Source organism: Bubalus bubalis, chromosome 20 (assembly GCF_019923935.1).
Source record: "Bubalus bubalis isolate 160015118507 breed Murrah chromosome 20, NDDB_SH_1, whole genome shotgun sequence".
Lineage (NCBI taxonomy): Eukaryota > Metazoa > Chordata > Mammalia > Artiodactyla > Bovidae > Bubalus > Bubalus bubalis.
In genome coordinates this window covers 48217634-48241839 of record NC_059176.1, presented here as the reverse complement: position 1 = coordinate 48241839, position 24206 = coordinate 48217634, and the positions used below count along the sequence as shown (strand labels likewise).

Genomic DNA, 24206 nt, shown 5'->3' with positions numbered 1-24206 from the left:
CACCAGGGAAGTCCCGCTCTCATCATTTTATAGTGGAGAGTCCTCTCCTCACTGTGAAGAAGGCTTGGTTCTCAGGGAAGGAGATGCAGAGCTGAGCTGCTCCCATATTCTTCCCGGGTCTTGGTTTCAGGGATTCCCTGTGTGATCCTCGGAGGGGCTATACTGTCCAGGGAGTCTGCTGAGGACTTCTTCAGCCTCTGAGGCAGGGTCTCTGGACCTTCCAGGTGTGCTGGCCTTTCTGACCATCTGATGAAGGTCTTGGCCCCTCTCCCAGAAATCTGCACAGATATACAGAAACAGTACATACACTTTAGGGGTTTATACACCCTCTGCCATCCATCCCTGGATCTTCCAAGGGCTCCTAGAGTCTGCAAGGAGACCTCTTATGTTAGGAGGTGCTGTCTGCCAATCTCCAGAACCCAGAATCTGGCTGCTTATGATAGTTAGAGGACTGGATGCGTCCACACCTGAAGGAGGCTTCTTTTACTGAGAGAGCAATTTCAAAAAAAGAGCAGGTTGAGGGGGGCTTCCCTGGTGGTCCAGTGGGTAAGAATCCACCTGACAGTGCAGGGGACATGGGTGGGATCTCTGGTCCTGGAAGATCCCACATGCCTCGGAGTAACAAAGCCAGTGCACCCCAACTACTGAGCCTGAGCCCTACAGCCCCAGTTCCACAACAAGAGATGCCACTTCAATGAGAGGCCTGAACTCGGCAACTTGAGAGTGCCCTTGAGCAGCAACAAAGACCCAGCACAGCCAAGGAAAAAAAAAAGAATCAGGTTGAGAGTGGCTGAGCCCACTGAGTGACAGCGAAGTCCAGCGTATTCACCAGTCAACTTCTGCACAGATATATGCAACAGAAAACACAAACATAGGGGGGTCTGTGCCACAGGACCAACAGTTCATGTTCAGTGAGCGCCAGGCATGGCACTGCCTGCCGACCATGCATTATCTCATTAAACACTCATAAAAGTAAATCTCACAGGGGTTATGCTCTTACGAGCACTCTGAGGCACAAAGAAGTTAAGGAGCTTACTCGAGGTCACACAGTAAATTGTTTCAGTTGGCCTCTGACCTCAAGCACTCTGATTCCAGAACCACCTGATAGTCCTCGTGCCTTTATAAAAGTGAAAGTGTTAGACTCTCAGTCGTGTCTGACTCTTTGCGATCCCCATGGGCTGTAGCCCGTCAGGCTCCTCTGTCCATGGGATTTCTCAGGTACGAATACTGGAATGGGTTGCCATTCCCTTCTCCAAGGGATCTTCCTGACCCAGGGGTTGAACCCAGGTCTCCCAGATTGCAAGCAGATTCTTTACCATCTGAGCCACATTTCACAGCGGGTGGTGAAACACAGCCAGTGGGGTGGGGGCCTGGGGGCGGGGGACTGGCCTTATCCTCTCCTGAGACGTGGCTTTGGATGTTGTGGGGTCAAGGCAAGGAGAGCAGGCTCTAAGTGGATGCTGAAATGGTAGTGTTCTGGAAAGCCTCTGTAGCACGTTGGTGCCCCCAGCCCTGTATCATGAAGTGGTGTTTGCCTGGCTTGGCAGGGAGACAGAACTCCACTTCCCCCCGCAAATTTGGGTGGTGATGTGACCCCATTTGACCTCACAGGCTGGCAAAGCCTGCGGAATATCAGCCTACACTCCTTTCTAGTGCTTTTAAGTTTCCCTTTACCTCCAGTGCTCTTTGCAAACTGCCTGTGGGAAACCATGTTCCTGTCCCTGCTTCCTTGGTGAAGGCAGACTTGGGTGCTGGAGGAGCTTTTTTCATGAGGCCAGACCACTTCCTGCAAATGGCTTTCCCACCCATGCATTCCTAAACACCCTCTGGAGGCTTCCGGCCCACCTGACAGGCTCAGCTGACGTTGGGGGGGAAATCAAGGCTGAAAGAGGTTGCCTTGGACTTCCCTGGTGGTACTGTGGATAAGAGTCCGCTTGCCAATGTAGGAGACACAGGTTTGTTCCCTGGTCCGGGAAAATGCCACATGGCGCAGAGCAACTAAGCCTACATGCTGCAACTACTGAGCTTGTGTACCCAGAGTCTGTGCTTTGAAACAAGAGAAGCCTGTGCACCACGACCAGAGAGCAGCCCCCGCTCACAGCAACCAGAGAAAGCTCAGGGGCAGCGGTGAAGACCCAGCACAGCCTAAATAAATAAGAAAGAGGTTGCCTTGCCCACAGCCCAAAGCTACATTTCCAGCAGCCGAAGTTTGTATTCACCCTGAGGGCTGACTCCTGGGGCTCTCCCGCTGCCCGAGGCCAGCGGTTCTCAAAATGTGGGCCCCGGGGAGACTGATGGCCTCAGCATCACCAGGGAGCTTGTTAGAAATGCAGACCCTTTGGCCTCTCAGCCCAGATCTTCTGAATCAGAAACTGTGTTTACCCTGCCCTCCAGGGATGCTGAAGCTTTGAGAACCGCTGCCCTGGGCTTCTGCCTTCTCCGCTGGGATGAAGCTCTGCACACATATCGATGATTGAAGGTTGAATTCCAAGCCCTCCCTGCATCGTGGTCCTCCCCAAAGCCTTCCCCATAAGACAGTGAAAACTCCACGTGCAGAGGCTAGAATGGGGAGCTAGAAGCAGATGCGGGTGGTTGTACGAACCTTAGCAAGCGGTGAATGGTGCACCTCTAAATCAGTAAACAAGGAAATCAGCTAGTTTTCTGAGAACAAACAAGACACTGAGAGCCAAAAACAACAATGCACACATACAAAAGGAAATGTAAGTGAATACCAAGGCCAAGAAAGTTGAGAAAAGATGAAAGTGTTAGTTGTTTAGTCGTGTCTGATTCTTCTAGACTCCATGGACCATAGCCCGCCCGGCTCCTCTGTCCCTGGAATTCTCCAGGAAAGGGTAGTGGAGTGGGTTACCATGTCCTCCTCCAGGGGATCTTCCCAACCCAGGGATCAAGCCCAGGTCTCCCGCACTGCGGGCGGATTCTCTACTGTCTGAGCCACCGGGGAAGCCACTGAGGCCAACTGGAAGGCAGCTTTCACTTGGTGAAGCCAACAGACGTGGTGAGGGGGGAGTGTCCCCACAGGCCTGGCAGTGCCAAGTGGGCAGCGAGATTCTAAGATCCAGCAGGCCCCAGGCCCCGGTCCCCATCCTGCTATCTTACCCCCCATGGGGAGGGGAGCCTGGGCAGGCGCCTTCGTATCGGCCCCTTCGCCCACTCATCCGTGAATATCATCTGGCGCCTGCTGTGTGCCAGGTCTTCTCAGCCAGAACCCTGGTCTGGGGCAAAGCACAGACCTCAGCTAAGGACTATGAGGGGAGTGGCAGGACTTGTAGGGTGGGGGTCCTTGCAAGCCATCTGGGGTCCTCTTCTCCTTGCCCCTGGGCACCACCCTCTCCTTGAGCCAGAGTTCCACTGTGCTCCTGGTTGTCACCTAGTCAGGAGACCCAGCCCAGGGCACTTGTCCCCTCGAAGTGAGAAGGATGGCCAGGTGGGAAGTATTGCTTTCTGTTCAGGAATGGGCAGGGTGGCCCCATCGGCGATGGCCAGACCCTGGGCTCCCCGGCCTGGAGGCCACGGGGCCACTCCAGCCTCAGCACCCTGTGCAAGTTAAAGTTCACTGACATCTGTTGGCTTTGCTTGGTCCTGGCTGGTGCCAGCCCTGGGCAGGGGCGTGCTCGTTCCTGGCCCCACGGCCTGTTCCTAGTCCACTGGAGGTTCCGACCCCACCGCCCCCAGCCCTCCTGAGCAAAACTGAACCCCAGAGTGTCTGAACCCCAAAGTGTCCCTTGCTTTCTTCTGATTATAAAAATGATACAGGGCTTCCCTGGTGGTGCTCAGTGGCAAAGAATCCATCATGCCAAGGTGGGAGACACGGATTCAGTCTCTGGTCCCAGAAGATCCCGCATGCTGTGGAGCAACTGAGCCCATGCATCACAACTTCTGAGCCTGTGCTCTAGAGCCCGGGAGCTGAGCCGGTGTGCTGCAGCTAGTAAAGCCCGTGTGCCTAGAGCCTGTGCTCTGCAACGAGAGAAGCCACCAGCATGAGAAGCCTGCGCACTGCAAGTAGAGAGTAGCCCCTGCTCGCTACAACTAGAGAAAAGCCTGTGCAGCAACAAAGACCCAGCCCAGCCATAAATAAATAAATAAGGAAGTCTCAAAATTAAAAAAAAAAAAAAGATATAGAGCTTTTTTGTAAAAAGTCAGGCAATTCAGAGAAGTAAAAATCATCTCAATCGCACCAACTGTTAATATTTTGGTGAGCAACCCTTTATCTAAACACATACACACACACAGATAAAGTGACAAAATCTTAACTAGCCATGTTGTTCTATAGCCTGCTTTAAAAAAAAAATAACAAAAACAAAACGAGCTGTCGTTTAAGATGTCAACGCCAAGTGGGCTATGCCTATGACATGGCCCTCCCTGCAGACCATGAGGGACCCGGGGTCCCGGGCTGGGCAATTGGGGGCAGGGACTTACAGCAAAGCAATGGGACCCTGTTTGGCTCCTCAGACACGTGCTGTGAATGATTTTCTAGGTCAATCAGCACAGCGTTCATTACATGCTCTTAAATATAAAAAATAAATTAGCACAGAGCTGGCTTTGTTGGTGGGGTGCTGGTGCGGCCTCTGAGGATTACTTGCCAAGCTCAGAGGAGGCCACGTGGGCTGCACAGACCACCATCACGCGCACACCAGGCACACCCCATACTTCGCAGGATATGGCGGACCCGGGGCTCCCAAACTGACCCCTCGGGCAACAAAGCCTCTTCCTGCCTGGGAAGGGCAGGGTCTGTTGGTGTCCCTGTTGTGGGAGCGCCATCTCTCTGGGATGTCTTCAAAGCACGTCAACAGCCCCTGTCCCCACCCCATGTCCCCTCCTTGCCGGTGGGATCTGGCTTCTCCTGCCACCTGTTACTCCGAGAACTGCTGCTTCTCTTCCTGGACAAGCATGAGCCTCCTGCCTCTCTGCTGGCGTCTGGCCTCACCCAACTCAATCCTTTTCTGACCCTGTGATCAGAGTCATTTTTCAAACACAAATTGGATCATGTCTCTCTGGCTTCAGAGCCTTCCCCGGGGACAGGTCCCCACTCCTCAGCCAGGACCATCATGGCTGGCTCGTCCACCTCCCTCCCTTGATTGGCTCGTCCTTCACCCCAGGGCAGTCCCCTCGGGCTAGGCTCCATCGCACCTCCTGCCTTTACCTCTGCGGTTCCCTGGGGTCTCCTCCTCCTGTTCTGAATTCCTACTCATTCTCCAAGGCTCGAACTTCAGGCTGGACTAGGTCTCCCTTGGGTCCCGTGGCACCCCGTTCACCCAGTGCTGCTTCTCCTCTCCTTCCCCAGTGGTGAGTGAGCACGGCTTCCCTCTCTGATTGTGAAATCGCCCAAAGCCACGGCCATGCCGGGGTCTCTGGTTTCAGACCGGCAAACATTTGCGGGGCCTCTGACCAGAGGATACCATCACCACCTTGGGCGGCAGGGCTGGCTGTTAACGATTCCCATGCAGATGAGAAGCTGAGGCTCAGGAAGGCCAGGGGGCTTGCAAAGGTCACTCAGCGCGTGTGAAACGAGCAGGGCCGCGGGGCTGGGAGCTGGGGCCAGCGGTGACGCGTGGAGGGTGGTCCCCCACCGCCCCCACCCCCACCACAGTCCCTCGTGGCGGAGCGCGTGCAGCTGCAGGTGGCGGCCCTTGGGGCTGGCGAGGGCGGCCTGCTCTCGGCTGTAACTGTCAAACCACGGCCGCCACAGACGTTCACACTTCCGTCTTGAGGTTGACGGGGTTCCCTGTCCCTCGGGTCACAAGATGCTTGGGGCCCTTGCTGGGGAAGGGTGCTGGGTGTGAGCGGGACTCCAGCCACAGGGCTCGTTTCTCAGACATGCCTCCTTCCAGGCTAGGGCTCCAGACCTCTCCTCCTGAGAGCAGTGAAGACCACCAGGTTCCAACGCCTACCATGTGCCCAGAGGTGTGTGGCTCATTCCTGCCCCTCAGAGGGGACCTGCGTGCTCTGCTCCCGCCCGGAGCTGGGCCGGGGACCCCGACCTCTGTGGGGGCTTGAGGCTCCTGCCAGTGGCCGAGTCCCTCGGGCTGCGGAAGAGGCTGTGTGTGGGGGACCCAGGGGGATAGACGGAGCCCCACTGCGGGGGCGTCCATATCCAGAGTAGGCTGAGGGGCCACCCTAGTCACTGATGGTCACCACAGCCTCTGTGGGATGGGGCACCCATGCAGCTGAGCTGTTATGACACCAAAACCCCATCACCCACACCTCTGAGCAACAAGGATGAGCCTCAGACCCTCCTCCCTGCTTGGGAAACGCCTCCCTGCCCGAGGGTCTGCGGACTCAAGATCCGGCTTCTGCCCAGCCTCTCATCCTGTCCTCTGTCCTCTGCCCAGAACAGAGGCCCCATGGCCCACTCCAGCCTCTATGGGATTTTGTTCCCTCCTTCCTTTCTCTCGCCGACAGGGAACATAGGTCTGGCTGAGAAAAGCTGTTCTGGGGGTGGAGAGAACAGGAGAGTAAGTGCTTTTTGAAAAGCAGGAGCTTTCTAAAGGCCAAGGGTGCTGGTTCGAGCTGCTCTGGTGATGCCTGGCACAGCTGTAGAAGCGGAGCCCTTGATGCCTAGCCAGTCGGGGCTGGGTCCACGGCCTGGGGAACCTAGCAGGGGCCGGTTGAGGCTGGGGTCCCCCGAGCGTGTCCCACCAGCCTGCTTCTCCGAGTCCTGTCTGTGCAGCTATGCGGGGGACATGACTGCTGTCCTGAGGGAAAAGCGATGCCTCTTCGGGTCTCCGCTGAGGGCCCAGGGGCAATGGCCCCCTGCTCAGAGGCCTCCACCAGGGTGGGAGCCCCCGAGTTCACTGAGATTCACCCCAGCATCAACCCAGACTGCTGCTCAGAGGAGAGCCAGGTTGGGGACCCAGCAAGCCTCTCGGCACAGGGTGGGCCCTGGGGACTTCGAGCAGCTCCAGGTTGTAGGAAGAGAGGCAGTGTCTTGAGCAGAGCGAGGGGGCCTGGACCACAGCCTCTGCTTTCTCTTCTGGAGAAAAACCACAGTTCAGCTGTGCTGGCTGATAAGCTCTGCTGCTTCTGTGCCTCGAGCCTGCCCCAAGGTTCTGAAGTTTTGAGCCCTAGGGTGGTCCTTGGGGCTTTGGGAGGGAAAACAGGCTGGGAGAGGAGGCTGGATTGTCCAGGGAAAGAGCACAGACCTGGATTCCTTATAATTTAGCATCGAAACTAGAGCACTTTCAAGAATTGAAAGGGAGTTGTCTTAATTATTACACCAGGGCAGCAGATACCAATTGGGACTCCTCAGGGCAAACCGAGACGTATGTTACCCTACTTACTAGCATTTCTGAGCTGTGTGCATTTGGGCAATTACATAACCTCTCTGAATTCCAATTTCTGCATAAAGGCTGATCCTGTGTGCCTGCCTCCCAGGGCTGGTGGAGGGAATATTGTTTAGTTGGTAAGTCCTGTCCAACTCTTTGTGACTCCATGAACTGCAGCACACCAGGCTTCGCTGTCCTTCACCATCTCTTGGAGTTTGCTCAAACTCATGTCCATTGGGTTGGTGATGCCATCCAACCATCTCGTCCCCTGTTGTCCCCTTTTCCTCTTGCCCTTGCTCTTTCTCAGCATCAGGCTGTTTTCACATCAGGTGGCCACAGTATCGGAGCTGAGGGATTGAAGGAGGCCATTAAGTTATGTGAAAATGCCTGAACAGCCCTCAGCATAGACTGGGCTCTCCGGTTGTTCTCTTTCAGTGAGGAAGGGGGCTCCTTGTCCTTGGAGGGAAGCAGGGACCTGTCACTCTCTGGAGGGACTTCTCATGGGGAGCGGCCAGGGAAGGCGTGTATGCAGCTGGACAGTCAGATTCCAGTCTTCGCTGTGCCTTCCCGCAGGGTGACGGTGTGGCCCCAGCACTGCCCCATCCTCAGGCCGACCTGTACCTGGGGACAGCGGGCCAGTGAAGGGTCCTAGGTGGCAACTCCCTTGTGGACTTGTCCACTGCCCTCCTCCGAGGTGGCGGTCTTTGGTACTCATGGAGGACCCCTCCCAGCACCTGGCCTGAAATGGCTTTGCTTTCTGCCAGAGGTCCCAGTTTTGGTTCAGAGAAAGCCTGTGTACTTCTGTTCTCTGAGGTTGCCCTGTATGAACACAGCTGTTTTCTGGGAGGTCCAGGAAGAATTTAAGGAGGCTACCTCCATTTCCTGCGGCTGCTCCTGGGGACTGAGAAATTGATCAGAACCTGTGCCAACCCAGCATTTTGAACGAGGTGAGTGTGGGACCTGCCTCTGCCCCTTGACCCCGGGCTAGCCTGAGGTCTCCAGGCCCCAGGTTCCTGCAGGGAGTGCCTCCTCTGGGCTTGATGACAGGCGTGGGTGGTGCTGCCCTGCTCAAATCCTCTGCATTTCACCCCAGGGCCCCCAGGCACCACCTTCACCTGCCCCCTCCCCTCCACTGCCCTGGGAGCCCCTGAAGGCAGAGTGGGCACTGTGGAGAGGACAATTAGCTGAGTCTGGAGAGAGGTGCCCAGTAGAGGACTGAATGAGTGCCGTCAGACCTGGGAAGCAGCCCAGTGTGTGGCACACTCTGCATGGAGGCTGCCCCCACATCCTCTCTGTCCCCAAAGCTAGAGCTGCTGCAGGTGGAAGGTGCCAGATGCCCACATGCACGGTCAGCTCTCCATGGAGGCCTCAGGCCAGCAACATGAACCCTACAGTCCAGACCACTGGCTACTTTGTTCTCCACTTCCTCCTCTCACCCCAGGGAGGCTCTTGCGGCCACCTGAGTCAGGACTTGCTGGAAAAGTGGTTTCTGAAAAGGTCTGCTCCGGGAGGCATCTGATCTAACAGTGCATGGCCCTCAGCAGACTTCTGCCTCCCAGTCTCCTCCATTAAACGAAGGCCCAAGGCCTCAGTGGCAGGGGTAGGCATGCAGCTCCGAGGGCGACCCCTCGGGGTGGGTGCAGGGTCAGCCTCAGCGTCGTCTTCGGGCCAAGGCCACAGACTCCCAGCCAACTCCTTCTTTAACAAGTTTGGCTCAGGCAAGGGCTCCCCAGCTCTATCCTCTTGACAAAGGACAAGAAGTGGGGTACCCAACAGGTGTCACCAAGATTACATGATAGCTGAGAAAAGATGTCTCCAAAAATGAGGGGCTGGAACTGCAAGAAGAGGTGCCAAAATCCCACTGTAAGACTTTCTGGCTGATCAGCCAGTTCAGGGAGGGTCTTGACAAGTAAGGCTTCTTTGATGCTGAAGGAAGACACCAGTATTAATACATGTTTTCACAGAGAACTTCTGACCCTTCTCTTGCAGACCCCAGATTTATCATCTAGGGCTGACAATTTCATAGGCAAATGAATGGCAACTTGTTGTTCTAACTGATATTTTAAACAAGGGTGACTGAGCATTTTTCACATATTTGTGGGCTGTTTGCATTTCCTCTTCTGAGAACAGCTTATTCACATCCTTTGCTCATTTTTCTACTAGCTCGTCTTTTTTTCTTAATGATTTGTAGGTACTCTTTATATATTATGGATATGAACCCTGTGTGGTGCATTTTCTTCCCTTTTTTCTCTGTCATTTACATTTTAATGTTGTTTATGTTGTCTTCTACAAAAAGTTTTACAGTTTCAAGCTGTCCCGTTTGAATCTTTCCCTCTGGCTTCTGTGTTTCATGTCGTGCTTAAGATTTCTCTCAATGAGATGATTCAGCTGCTGGTTCAGACATTCTGAGAAACAACGGCCACAGCATTTGCAGTGGCAGCAAATTGTGCATGTGTTTCAAAAGAAAGTAAGAAAATGTTTATTGTAAAAAACCAGAACTGTCACCCCGAGCATTTATTTAAATATTAATAGATATGGGTAAAAATTTACAAATGGTATAACAAAACTAGCAGCTTTATATTCACAGATGGTCAGATGCTGACAAACAAGAAATGAGATCTCTGTACGTCGAGATTTGGTTGTTACGAAAATGCGTATGAAGGCTTCAGAAATGGTCTATTTATAGGCTTTGGTGGAGCCATAATCCCCAGTTTCCTACTGACTCCTGATGCTGCTTGAGAACCATGCAAAGTGGAACTGGGTCCGATTATGTTGGAGGGTTTAGTTTTAGAAGGTATCCTTCGGCATGTGTTGGACCCCCTAAAATGTGACAAAGAAAAGAAAATTAAAATGTCAAATAAAACCAAAAGCGAACAGTCATTTTTATCCTAACCTGCATTATTGTGATTTAGTTGCTCAGTCATGTCCCAGCTCTCTGTGACCCTATGGACTGTAGCCCACCAGGCTCCTCTGTCCATGGGATTCTCCAGGGAAGAATACTGGAGTGGGATGCCGTTTCCTTCTCCAGGGGATCTTCCTGACCCAGGGATCAAACCCGTTTCTCCTGGTTGTCAGGCAGGTTCTTCACCACCGAGCCCCCAAGGAAGCCCTTTAACCTGCATGCACTTTATAATCCATGCTCTTCCTTGGTATGACATGTATCTCCATTTTTGGCCTATGATGGCCGTGGGGTGAGGTAAGTTTCCTTTGCAATTCAAGGAATAAAGGACTGCTGCCCTTTACACACACTTGTCCTAGACGTGTCTTCCTAAAATGTCAAGGCCTCTCTGACTTGAGCCCAGCCCCGGCTGCCTTCTCTCTCCTCTCCAGTCTTTCCACCTGCCCCTCCAGACATCTGAGCCCAGACTCACATTCCCCACCTACTCCAACCACACAGAAAGGTGACAGTACCTCGCCTCAGGCCCCAGCGCCTGGACGACAGGCGTGGTGGGACTCCTGCACTCCCGCAGCCCAGAGGAACGGAGCTTTGTGGGCGGGCGGAGGCGGCGTGGAGCAGGGGCCCGCCAGTCTCCGGCAGGCTGCAGACGTGGTTCCCGGGCGGGAGCAGCTTAGGGCTGCCATGTCTTCATTGGACGCTGTTGCCAGTGGGTCGCTCACTTGTCTACACTCCAAGGTCTGCCTGCTCTCACCTTTAGAACAGGTTGAGGAGCCCCTGCCACAGTCTACTACAGAGGCCTTCCAGCACCTCACTTCCCCCACTGATCTGAAGATAACAGCTTTTCTCTCCCCACCGAATAAACTGTTAAAAAAAAATCACAGGGCCAGTGTGTTTACAAGGCTAACAGCAGGCAGCATTTGCCATAGAAGCCTGTCCCTAAACCAGTATTTCCCGTTGCTTTGCAGCCAGGCTGAATTCCTGCCCTGTGTTAATTTCCGGTCATCAGGGCACCCAAGTGGCCTCAGAGGGCCCGGTGTCAGGGCCATCAGTCTGCTGATGATATTTTGGTGGGGCTGAGTGAAAAGTGGTTTTTCAACATTTTAAAACTCTTGCTCGAGGGCAGTTTTACTGCAGAACTGGTAAAGATCTGCTAAAACTAGCAGAGAAGCAGCCTTAAATCTCCCTATGCTGATTTCCTGCTGAGAAATTAAGCCCCGAGAGAAAACCTGCTGTTGATATTGATTTACAGAATGAATCTGCCAACTGCAGCCTCCATTTTCACCAGAGCCATCCATTTCACTGCCACTCAGGGCCCAGAACACAACCAGTTCATTGTGTGTTGTTCGGAAGATGTGAAACCTTGAGGGCAGGGTGGGGAGGTAAGGGCAGTGGCAGGGAGCCACGTTGATCCCGTGGCCGCTCGGGGCCCCAGCCAGGTGAGCGGCCCGGACACGTGGGGAGCCACCACCTTGCAGAGTGGGTCAGTGGAAATGTGGAGAACTGGGCACGGAGACAGCGAGGCTGCTGCAGGGTAAAGCAGTATTACACAACTGCTGCTTTTTGCCAGCAGGGACTAGCGAAGAATCCTGCCGTAAACACACAGGCTAATTAAAAAGCAGCATCAAAACTGTGCTGGCTTTGGGACAAGTGTGAGTTTCTTTGTGCTGCTGAGTTCAGTCACTAAGGCACATTTGAGACACCCCACAGATTGTAGCCCACCAGGCTTCTCTGTCCATGGGATTTTCCAGGCAAGAATACGGAAGTGAGATCCCTTCTCCCAGGGATCTTCCCGACCCAGGGATCCAACCTGCGTTTCTTGCACTGGAGGCAGGCTCCTGACCACTGCGCCACCAGGGAAGGCCCTTAGCAGCTTAGGTTCCAGGCCGCAGGGCAAAGCGCTTCCCTCCGAAAAGCAACAGCTGAGACAGCACTAGGGGAGCCAACAGTCTGCTCTGTTCCAAAGCAGCAGGAGGGGGTCATGATGGAGTCTCCGCGGGCCGCGTGCAGCAGGGAAAGTGCTCTGCGCAGGCCTGGGCGAGCCAGTGTCCGGCCCCACCTGTGAGACAGGGACCAGGCCAGGGGTGCACACGCCTTTCCCAGGGGAAGCTTCAGGAAGCCCCCGTGTCCTCAGCGTAAGTCCCAGGGAGTGGGACAGAGGCCTTGCAAGGTCTTCTACTCCGTGTGAGTGCCTGAGCAAATGAGTCTTTCCCAAAATGGGGAAACAAGTGAAGAAATTAAGAAAACGTCCCCACGGAAGGGCACTGGTGGGTCACTTGCACATCAAAACCCACAGACATTACTTAGCCGTAAAAATGAATGAAATCCTGCTAGTTACAATACACAATATGTGTGGACCTCAAGGGAGTGAGCCTAAATGAAATAAATCAAATACTCTATGATCTCTCTCATAGATGGAACCTAAATACATATGAATATTTAAGCCAAGTTCATAGATGCAGAGGACAGACTGGTGTGGTGGTTGCAAGAGGCATGGATGGGGTGGGGTGTAGGATAAATGTGTGAAGTTTAAAGTTTAAATAGAATTAAAATATATAAATAAAACCCACAAAGTTAAACTAATATTTACTAATGTCTTTAATTTCTGTCCCCCGACAGAAGGATTAGCACATACAAGATGTTTGTTTGCGGACTTGAGCAGAAAATGACAGCTTGTTAACACTGCCTTCTTTTCTCTTCTCCACTCAATTTTTGGTCTTTATTAACCCGGAAGGAACAGAGGTAGAAAAACTGCAAGAGGAAAACACGATAGCCTGCGCAAGTTTACTGAGTTCCCTTTTCCTATGTTTCTGTCAACACCAACGGATGGTCGCCATCCCACCAGACCTGACCTAGAAGGTGAGGGCAGAGGATGTTCTTCAGGAAGATGGGAAAGAGCAGGGCAATGATGAAGAAATACAAACGCTGTTCAGATCATCACCTCGGACCTGACAACAACGCTTTGTTCCGCCTTGCTGAGCAGACAGCACCCCAGTGCTGGGGCATCCCAGCCCGGGGGCCAGGCAGACATGGGAACAGGGAGATGGCAGGGCTGCACTGACCTCTGGGGGGTTCCAGTCATCACCTCTTCTCTGCTACCCTGCTAAGGTCGGGAGGCTGGCCTCCCGCCTGCTACTGAATGACAGGGGTTGTGCGGGGCCTCCAGGTGGACGCCCTGCAGATGCTGCAGCTAGAAAAGCAGTGTAGCAAGTACTGGCGGGATCATAAGAGTCATGAGGAAACAAAACCCTTTTGTTTATTCAGCTAGCATATGACTTACGGGCTTCCCTGGTGGCTCAGTGGTAAAGAATCTGCCTGCCAAGCAGGAGATGCAGGTTGATCCCTGGGTCAGAAAGATCCCCTGGAGAAGGAAATGGCAACCTACCTCCAGTACTCTTGCCTGGAGAATCCCGTGGACAGAGGAGCCTGGTGGGCTACAGTCCATGGTGTTGCAAACAGCTGGACACAACTTAGCAACTAAACAACAACAATATAGTTTACAGTATTTTAGGTGGAAAAGTCTCTTCAGTGCAAGTGTAAAAAAAAAAAAAAAAAAAAAAAATTTTTTTCCCCCCTTGAAGGTAAGGTCAAAATTGGAGAAGCTTTTTTACAAACTAGAAAACTTCAGTGATAGTCAACCTAGGAGCAGATATAAAAATCTGCAACAAAAAAATTTTTTGTTTTGGATCAAAGCTTAATCCTGACTCCACGAGTTGGACCAGGCAACACTAAACAATGGCTTATTTTAATGAACACCGCAAAGCAAAGCAGGGCAGCCCTGTTCCCTTCTATTCTCCCTTCCACCCAACACTGCAGACAAGGTGGCAGAACTTACCCTTTCGTCCTGGAACCACTGAAACCAGTTCTTCTCCTCTTGGCTTTTTGGGAGGCTGGCATCCTTTTCCTCTTTCTTTCGTTTCTGGTTTTATTTGCAAAGTAGTGAGAAGATATGGGTGCTTCCTCATCCGACTCCTCAGGAGTGTTTTTTCTGGTGCCTCTGCTGCTGGAGGGGCTTCTCCGTGGGGAGGTGTCCTCAGCTACAAGCGGACAATGCAGACGTTTACTGGTGATGCCGCGCTGATGACAGCCCACGTGCAGACTCACAGCACAGGGCGCAGTTCAGCCGAGGCCCTGCTGCTTTCCTGGAGCATCCCGCCACTCGGGTTCAACCATCCCACAAGAACCTGCTCTTCTTTTATTTCAGAAAGCTCCAAAGTCATCAATGGCAATTCAGTTTTAAAGAATCGGGGGTCAGAATTCATTAAGAAAATGTGTGATGCTAACTTAACTACAGAGTCAGGTTTATCAGCTCACTCTCTGCAGCCCAAGTACCTGCTATTGTTTGTGCCATTAACCCCATTAAGCTCTCTGAAAAGTATAAAGTGCTAACTAAAAGACAATTTATTAGTTTACAAATGCTGAAAAAGACAAGCCCAATGTAAGGAAAACAGGACTATGTTCGCACCTCATCTTTAGAGTGATAGTTACTTAGTAGTGAGTGTTGGAAAATTCTAGACTGTATTTTACTTTCCTTTGCATAATAGCTGTGAATAGTTTACATACTGTGCAGGAAATGGGCCTGTACAAAGCACACATTTGCAAAGAAGATGCTAATTTCCATAGGTATTTGCAAGCCAAGGCACTCCCAAAGCCTGAAATCTCCCCACCAACAGTGACTGGGTCTTCATTTCTGAAGGTACTTCTGGGCTGGCCTGGTTGGTTTACCCTCGGGCTGCCCTGCCTCACTGCAGTGGTGGGAAGGGCGAAGAGCGCAGTCATTCCAGCTGTGAGACTTCAGGAAAATGAAAAACCTCGCCCATGTCCACCTCTAAAATGGGTGTGGGGAAGTCCCTCGCGGTCCAGTGGTTATGACTCTGCCCTTCACTGCCCGTGGGTCTCGGTTCAGTCCCTGCTTAGGGAACTAAGATCCCATAAGCTGCATGGCGTGGTCAAAAATAAATCAGGAAGGACTGAATGACACCAAATAGGCGAAGCTCTTCACTTAGCATCTCTCCCTCAGTAAGTGGGAGTGGTCATCACGGCGATTTCTGCACAGCTGCCCTGTCTGATGTGGGTAAATACCCTTCCAAACAAGGTGCTACACTAACCAAGAGTTAAGTTCCCACCAAGAGTTCAGTGTGTCTGAAGTAAGGCTTTTAAGGAACAATTACCATACAGAAGAATTAACGAGAACCTGACTCTTCGTGCCAAGGGATAAAAACGACTGTGGAGAGACAGAACGCGACTCGCTTTCTCACCCCACTACCATTTCCCTCAGCCCTGGGAAGGACTGGAGTCACAGAACAGTTCACTTGGCTCGTATGCATCACAATACCCTGGAGGCAGGCACCGGACTCCCGCACGACTCCCGCACCTGACCTATCGCCCACAACACAGTCTTTGTTCTCAATTTTCCCTGCATCCACACTTTCTATCGTGATGAGCTCTGTAATTAGAGGTGCTACACGACAGGCCTCACGCAACCTCTGGGAACGTCCATAAGGATGCACTCGCTCGGGCAGCGCCTTTCAACGCTTAGCGACAGTAGAGGCTCTCGCGTTTCAGTTACATGTTCATTTTCCAAAACATTTCAACTTAATCTTTAGACATGCTTGTCGGATAACACGTTCCTTCCTCAGATAAAGAAAGTGAAACACGAAAAGGTTATTCATGGCCTGCCAAGGATGACAGAGGGGGATCAATCTGACCAATCTGCAACCGGCACCCAGGGGCTCCAGGGTCCTCAGGCGCTTGCTTTAACAGAATCAACTAATGCTGGGCCCACAGGCCCTCCATTGGGTCCTATTAGCAGGTCTGCTAACTGGCACCCCCAGGGGACCTAAGCACCAGTGTTCTCTATGAAGTGCCTGGCACCCCACCGGGGTCTGCTCGGAGCACTTGGATGTCAGTGTGACGAGGTGTAGGAAGCAGTGACACAACCCAGAAACCACACAACTCTAATCCAGTGAGAGGCACTGCTTAACATTAAAAGAGGCTTTTGGAAAAACACATATTTGGCTGTATACTGAACCTGGCAATGTCCACTCAGAGTATTTCTGTAATATTGGAATCACTTCAGCACCATATTTTTCCAGTTTGTCTTCGGTAACACCATCAATTTGAAGCAAAACCTCAGGATCAGAAGATAAAGATTCTGTACATGGGCATAAAATTAGAAATTTAAATTACCACCCAGAGAAAACCCACTGGATTTATGCTCATTCACCCATTCAGTGCCTGTGTGTTAAGTGCCAACTGACTGCAGAGCGCTGGGTACACGGGCCAATTTTCTACAAAGGCAGCTAGTGCCAACGGAGGCAGCAGACAGGCCCAGAAGGCAGGCGCCCACCATCGCATTCCAGCAGCAAAGGTGTGTGGTCAGGGCAGAGAATAGGAGGGCGTCAAGGACGTTGGGGCGAGCAGAGTAGGGGGGTATCCGGTCTTTGCTCTCACCCACTGTTCACATTACAAAGACGAGTCTAGTTGCAATCATGGGGATCCTTTGTTTGCAGAGAAGGCCCACATGTGTGCTTCCTTCCACCTCTGACTTTTCCCCTGCACTCCTGACTTGCATCCACTGATCAGTAAGGCCTCAAATGAATTCTCACTCCCGCCTCAACCCAAACCTGTCCTTCCTCTAGCCTTTCTGCACATGGGCGAGGCAAGTAGGCCGTTAAGAGTCCTCTGAGCACAGAAGGCACATGAGTCTTACAGCTAGACAAGTCTGTCGTTGTAAATACCACTCTGGCTGCTGTATGCAAAATGGACTGTAAGGGAAAGGGGAGACACTGGAGCCCCGAAGAAGCTCAGGTGCAAGTGAGGATACTGTGAACTAGATGGAGAGAAGCAGCAGATTCGGACATGTTTTGGAGGCTAGGTCGGCAGGATTTATTGATGCACTGGCTATGGGGAGCATGTGAGTAATCCCCACATATTTGAGTTGAGCAAAGGGTGGATTTCAAATCCGTGATTCTCGCATCATTTCTACATTTAGAGGAAAAAGAACAGACCTGTGGGACAGACCAGGGGGTTAGCAGAAGATAAAGTTAGGGAGGCAAGGAGAAATGCCGATCCCTGCAGGTTCCCTGGTGGTCCAGTGGTTAATGTTTGATCCCTGGTCACGGAACTAAGGTCCTATATGCCTCGGGGTGTGGCCAAAAAAAAAAAAAAGAAATGCAAATCCCTGATAGAGTTTGTACTTTATCTGAAGAACTGCTGGAGCTTTAAAGAGTACTTAGAAGATTAAAATGAGTATCATGTTTATATCTGGAGTTAAGGAGTCCAGTTAAGAAACTTCACTGAGAACCTAGGAACGAAATACAGTATTTTATTGATTCTAAGACACATACTCTCTTTTTTTTTTTTTTTGCATTTTGGCATTCCTGAGGTCAAGCTGCGTCTTACCAGTGCAGATGGCCAGATGGCAGCTGTCCAGCGGCTGTCACCGCCCATGCACGTGAGAACATAGTCACAGCATCAGTCAACAGCACCACCGCAGTGCTGGTTCCTCACAAGTTGAGTTTAACTGCACACGAATTGTCTTCAAAAAGACTAGACTGGGATGAGCACTGAGAAAATGATGTGGGGACGTCCCTGGTGACCCAGGGGTTACAAATCCACCTTCCCAGGCAGGGGACACGGGTTCAATCCCTGGTCAGGGAACTAAGATCCCGTATGCTGCGGGGTTGAGCCACAACAAAGACCCAGTGCAGCCAAAAAGAAAAAAATAATAATTAAAAAAAGAAAACGACTGTGAATGTAAAAAAGCTCAGACATGGAGTAATGGGGAACAAATGTGGCATTAACAAAGCAAATGATTTGTTCTGGAGGAGGTGACAATTTCATAGTTTCTTGTAGGCAACAACCAAGCGCTTTACATGACTTGTGTTGCTAAGAGATGTGTGCCCATCCGTGGACAACTTTCTGGTATCATTAAGAAAACACCACCATCACATTGGAAGGGGTGATGGGGATTTTGATAAAATTTGGGGGATATAGTGGAACATGCTAAAAAGGCTGTATCACTAACATCCCTGATGACATGAGGGAAAAACAATGACAGACAGCTGAGTCAAAAAAAAGATTCAGAAGAGTCAGGCTTTGAATGTGAATTTTTACAAGTAGTTAAATCAACCTACTTTGACTTATGCGTTTTTCCACAGAGGCACAGTTATGTATGTTAAAAATCTAAATAAACTAGAATAGAACTCTTTCAATAAAAGTACTGTGTCACAGTTTAATTAGCAGAATTTTTTTCTTTCTCAATAGTCCATAAAATAACAACGTGGCATCTTAGAGTTGATGAGATACTATAATGACCTATGGTGGCCAGAGTGGGAATGGGAGAGAGGGAAGGTGGTGATTATGGGTTTTTATAAAGGATAAGCATGGAAGGAAATGTACACTCATCATCAGTCAACTACTGGCCAACTTATTTTCCAGGGACTTTACTACAAGAATTCTGGGTGGAGCTATCTGAAGCCATGGGGATAATTCAGGTCAGCAAGTATTTATCACAAAATACTTAAGACACAGCCATGTGCTAGGTCTGGATTTGGAGAAACATAAAACAAAATCTCTTTTCATAAGGAACTTATGTTTTAGGAATGTGAAGCTAAGGTCCTCATGAAAACAAAACAAAACCGTGTGCACAATTCATTAAAAATAAGGCAGGCAAGTAATGCACACAAAGTAAGAGACACCTGGTATTAGCAATTACAATTATCCATATCTTAACATGCAGCATTAAACCAAAGTATACGATTAAAATTATATTAATACCATATGTCTGAAGAACAAAGTTCTGTGTTTATCTTCAAGAATATATTTTATTTCAAGAATGAGTTTAAAATTGTTTGAGCTTTCAATTCAGAGATGAAAAAGACTGAGATACACTTATGCTCTTGATGAGTTCTTTATCAGGATTAACTTTGGCCCATTCATTTATGCTGTGCAGCAGGAGACACACACATACCAACCTGCGAGCTTCTTGAGAGTGACGGTATTAAAAATATTAAAGTAGTGGACGCCAAAAACTTTCCCCAGAGATTTGCAGACTTCTGTAAGTTCTCCAAGACATTTCTTCACCACCTCTTCCCTCTGAGACACCTTTGCCACTAATGCTTTTTGTTTTTTCACACTGCTGGAATTTTCCGTTTCCATAAAGTCTACCTTTGTGAGAGAAAAACAGAGCACAAGAGTGGGTGTGTGCATACTTGTAGCCAAACAGAGGCTTTATTTACTGCTTAATTACATTTCTTGGGGTCGGGGAGGGGGGTATTTCTGTTACGTCAAGTAGATAGTAAGTCTCTCGGGAACAGGGGCTGTCCATTCTCCATCTTCACATTTCCAGTGAGAGCACAGAAAAGCTTTTTAATAAATGGTTACTTAATGAATATATGATGATCTAATGATCTGAAAGTCCATATGATTCATTTTGACAAGTATGACATTACTTGGGCTCAAGTTTAAGATCTCTTTCTAAACTAAGAAGAACAGAATATGTTCATATAGGGCATTACATATAAGTTCAATGTCCATCAGCTCATCAGCTTACGAAAAGACACTTTAACTCGCAGTAAAATATTTCTATCTACTCTTTGGGAGATAATAAAATCAACATTTAAAAAATTATACCTTTAAATGCCCATTTAGTACGGTTTGTGCTTTACTTCCGAGCATCACATAGGCAATTGCTTGATCATTGGCATTGATATATAAGTCTTCATCCAAAATCCTGTCCAGTATCAGTTTTTTAAAAAGTCTTTCGGCATTGTGTCTTGAATAAGTAGATCCTTTTCCAAAAATTCCTGACTGAATTTTTGCACTCTTACTCCCTGGCAAGAAGGTACAAGAAGTTAGACTAGTAAATATATGTATATCATAACTGAGGGCTTCCCTGGTGGCTCAGATGGAAAAGAATCTGCCTGCAAGGCAAGAGACCCGAGTTCAATCCCTGGGTTGGGAAGACCCCCTACAGAAGGCAACGGCAACCTACTCCAGTATTCTTGCCTGGAGAATTCTATGGACAGAGGAGCCTGGCGGGCTACAGTCCATGGGGTCCCAAAGAGACGGACATGATTGAACAACTTTCCCTTTCACCATAACTGTAACAAAAGAAGCTAAAAAAAGTTATTTATGGGGACTTCCCTGGTGGTCCACTGGTTAAGAAGCTGCCTTCCAGTGCAGGGGACATGGGTTCAATCCCTGCTTGGGGAACTAAGATCCCACATGGCATGGGGCAACGAAGCCCATGAGCCACAATCAAGAGCCTGCAGGCCACAACTAAGACCCAATGCAGCCAAATATATATATATATATATATTTAAAAGTCATTTATGGACAGGTCTGGATAAAGGGATAGACAACTCTTCTTCAGGAAAACCTATGGCACAAACAGACACTCATTTCCATCAAGTAAGAATATTTGAGTAGAATTCTAAAATAATTTCATGTACTTCTCCTTATATAACAGGCATTGACCAAACACAGCAACAAAATTCAATTGGTCATTTTAAGATGCTGCATGTACAGCTTATAAAATTATATGACAGCAAACAAATCAAAGACAAAGTTTATGTCAACTTTAATAGCTTCACATGACTGCTGCTGTATTAGGATAACTATGCATTGTTGATCTAGTTCCAAAAAATTTTTTTGACAATCAACTTTATAAATATCTCTGATCCTGCGATGAAAGTGCTACTCCTTTACGATCAAAGCATTTAAGTCTACACATTCTGTCATCCTCACAGATGAAACCTATATAAACTCCAAAACAAGAGCATAGCATTCCAGGAGGCCATGTACTTCCCTCCTCCCCCGGGGGCTGACCGAGAGCTCCACAGCAGGCTGGATACTTGTTTCACATCCAGCTGCTGTAATGACAAGTGTCTGTTTTTTTAAAAATCATAAGCAGTTATTTTTTTTCTTTAATAGCAATCTATTTATGAAGGTTGGAGAAGGAAATGGCAACCCACTCCAGTATTCTTGCCTGGAAAATGCTATGGACAGAGGAGCCTGATGGGCTACAGTTCCATGGGATCGCAGGAGTCAGACAAGACTTAGCAACTAAACCACCACCACTTAAGAAGGTTGGTGACGCTGAGTATAATCAGAATTAACAGCTATATTTTGTAAGGCTTTAGCTCTATTGTAAGAGCTCCAAATAGTTATGTTACTGTAAATTTCAGATGGCTTCTGGTCACAGATGCTGAATGATCCAAGTTTTACTTCTTCAAGTGATCTGGACATAAAGGACTACTGCTCTGGTAAAGGCCTGGGTGACCTGGACCCAGTGCTAGTGCTGAGGTAACTAAGGAAGCTGGATGAAACATAAACAGTTTTCTTAAAAACATACAAGAGCTGATAAGAAACCGAAGTATGTGTCAGAAAAATGTCTGACTTACGATCTTTCTAGGACCCTACATGAAAGCTACAGAGATGCAGATGAAGGTGTACTTAAAAGGCTATTTATCACACATTCTGTACACTAGGAAAATAGCGAGTTGGCCAGAAGTTCACTTGGGGTTTTCTGTAAGATGTTATGGAAAACCCCTAACAGACTTTTTCACCAACCCAATATGTCCTACAATAAAACTATTTAAACATATTTCATCAACCTGATAAAATATAAACTAAAAACAACTTCAAGAGAGTAAAAAAATTTAAAAATGCTTATATTATTAAATAAAAATGATAGAAATTATACATTCTATATGATAAATATGTGATTGTGAGCAAACGCATTAAAATATTAGTAGTTTTTTTTCTGGAGTTTGTATTTTTCAGTTTTCTACATGTAATAATGTAGAATGATTATGTATCATTCTTATAATAAACTGCTTAACCTACAACGCTTTGTGGTCCCAAACTAGAAGGCAAGAATCCAGAAAGGGGGTCCAGCATTAAAAGCTGCTTTGTCCTGAGAAATGTGTGGATCCAGAAGCAGCAGCTTAGAAACTGAACAAACCATCTCCCTTCCCCAGTGGAGGCTATTCATGGTTTAATTGCTTTAGATTTTAAATTAAAGTAATACATGCACATAGGGAAAAATACAGTACAGCAGGGTTTGTAATTAAAAGCAACATTCCTCTATTCTACCCTTCCCCTCCCTAGTCTCACTCTTTTACAAGTCAATCGTTTTTTTAAAAATTTAAATTTTTTTTTGGCCGTGCCATGCAGCATGTAGGATCTTAGTTCCCCGATCCCTGGTCGAACCCCTGCCCCCTGCAATGGAAGCATGGAGTCTTAACCACTGAACTCCTGGGGAAATCCCAAGGCAATCACTTTTTAAATGGCTTGTTTTCAGCTCTTCTGGTGGTTACCACTCATGGAACCCACACTTCTGCTGTCATTCCAAGCCATCTGTATACTCCCCTCTTATTTTTATCTGTTTATTGGTTTTGCGAAGGCGTTCTCTAGTTGCGGCGAGCGGAGCTACTCTTTGTTGCAGCGCGTGGCCTTGTCATTGTGGTGACTTCTCTTGTGGAGCACAGGCTCTAGGTGAACCTACGCCCTAACAGGCCCGAACAGGCTCTAGCGCACATGGGATCAATAGCTGCAGCTTGAGGGCTCGAAAGCATAGGTTTAGTTGTGGCGCTCGAGCTTAGTTGCTCCACAGCATGTGGAATCTTCTTGGATCGGAGATCAAACTCCTGTCCCCTGCATTGCCATGGCAGGCGGATTCTTACGCACTGTACCACCAGGGAAATCCCTATTTTTACTTATTCTACTTGCATTCTTATATCACCAGGATTAACCACTATATCCTGTCCTGTTCTCTAACCACGTTTAAGTCTATAAGTTGACTCTGCCACTTATCAGCAGTGTTTAGATTAGGACAAGCTTCCTTTCCCACTCAGAACTCCTGACTCTTATGCAACTAAGGAGGATGTTCACTGTATCCAGACAGATTATTTTGTACATTTTATCAATTACGCAAACGGTGTGGCCACTTCCTTCGTTTTCTAGTTGACCTCCGCTCTCTTGTATAATCCCCCCCCCCCCCCCCCCCCCCCCCCGCGGTGTTTCTAAGTGCCTTTCTCCTTTTGTTGTTGAGAAGTAACATTTGTGGCCTTTTCTGTCACCAAAAGAAAAAAAAAATTCATTTCTTGTTCTTTCTCTATATTGTGTGGGACTTATTTTTCTGACTTTCTGTTAACAATTTGTACAGACTGCTTCAGGACGATTCCCTGGAGAAGGGCATGGCAACCCACTCCAGTATTCTTGCCTGGAGAATCCCAGGGACAGAGGAACCTGGAGGGCTACAGTCCACAGAGTTGCAAAGAGTTAGACACAACTGACTGACTGAGCACGCATGTAAAGACTGCTTACTGTGACTCTGGGATTTCTTCTCCCTGGACCCATGGGTCTGTTCCTGTTTATGGTATAGATCACATCATCTTCTTTGCCTACAAGTCTCCAGGGTTGCAGGTATTAATATGATGTCCTTTGGTTTTGGTTGTCTTTTTCTTTCCAAAGCTTTTGGGAGTATCTTTGAAGGGGTTCAGAATATGCCACAATGGCATCAAAACTATTCTGAGCAGAAGGTATCTGAGCTCCTGAAATCTATCTGCCAAAAAGCAGACACTCCCCAAAGAACTCAATTGTCTTAAATCCTACCCCGTGTCCCCGCCCGGGAGCAACCAGAAGACTGACTCTCATCACCGGAGACAAGAACTTTCCATACAACACCCAGACACTGTTACAAAAATGACCACGTGTTCCCCTCCCCTCCCCCGCCATCTTTCTCCTAAGGGCCCGTTTATGTTCCCCGCCCTGCACATCATTTGTTTCCTCCTAACCCTTCCTGCCTCTCCTTCCCCTTTAAAATGGTAGCTAAGCCTCAGATTCTAATGGCTCCTTTGAGTCACATTTTCCATGAACTCCCATTACATATCTGATTAAATCTGTCCTTTCTCTTGCTAATTCGCCTCCCCTAACTATAAGAGAACAGAGAAAAGGCTTTTCCTCCCTAACATCGCTTTACTCTTGGTATTCTTAAACCTCATCTTATAAAGCATTTA

General features: G+C 49.0%; 1 protein-coding gene across 6 annotated transcripts in view; it reads right to left on the bottom strand.

The window, feature by feature from the left end:
- Window positions 1–9761: 9761 nt before the first annotated feature.
- Window positions 9762–24206, bottom strand: part of BLM (BLM RecQ like helicase) — a 92029-nt gene continuing 77584 nt past the window's right edge. For all 6 annotated transcript variants that reach the window (XM_044933425.2, XM_044933423.2, XM_006058271.4 and 3 more), the window contains 5 exons: window positions 19816–20015; window positions 19158–19350; window positions 16211–16333; window positions 14015–14216; window positions 9762–10103 (listed from right to left, as the gene is read on the bottom strand). In XM_044933425.2, coding sequence (XP_044789360.2) covers window positions 9926–10103; window positions 14015–14216; window positions 16211–16333; window positions 19158–19350; window positions 19816–20015 — 896 coding nt within the window. In that variant the 3' untranslated portion in view covers window positions 9762–9925. The remainder of the gene's footprint in view (window positions 10104–14014; window positions 14217–16210; window positions 16334–19157; window positions 19351–19815; window positions 20016–24206) is intronic.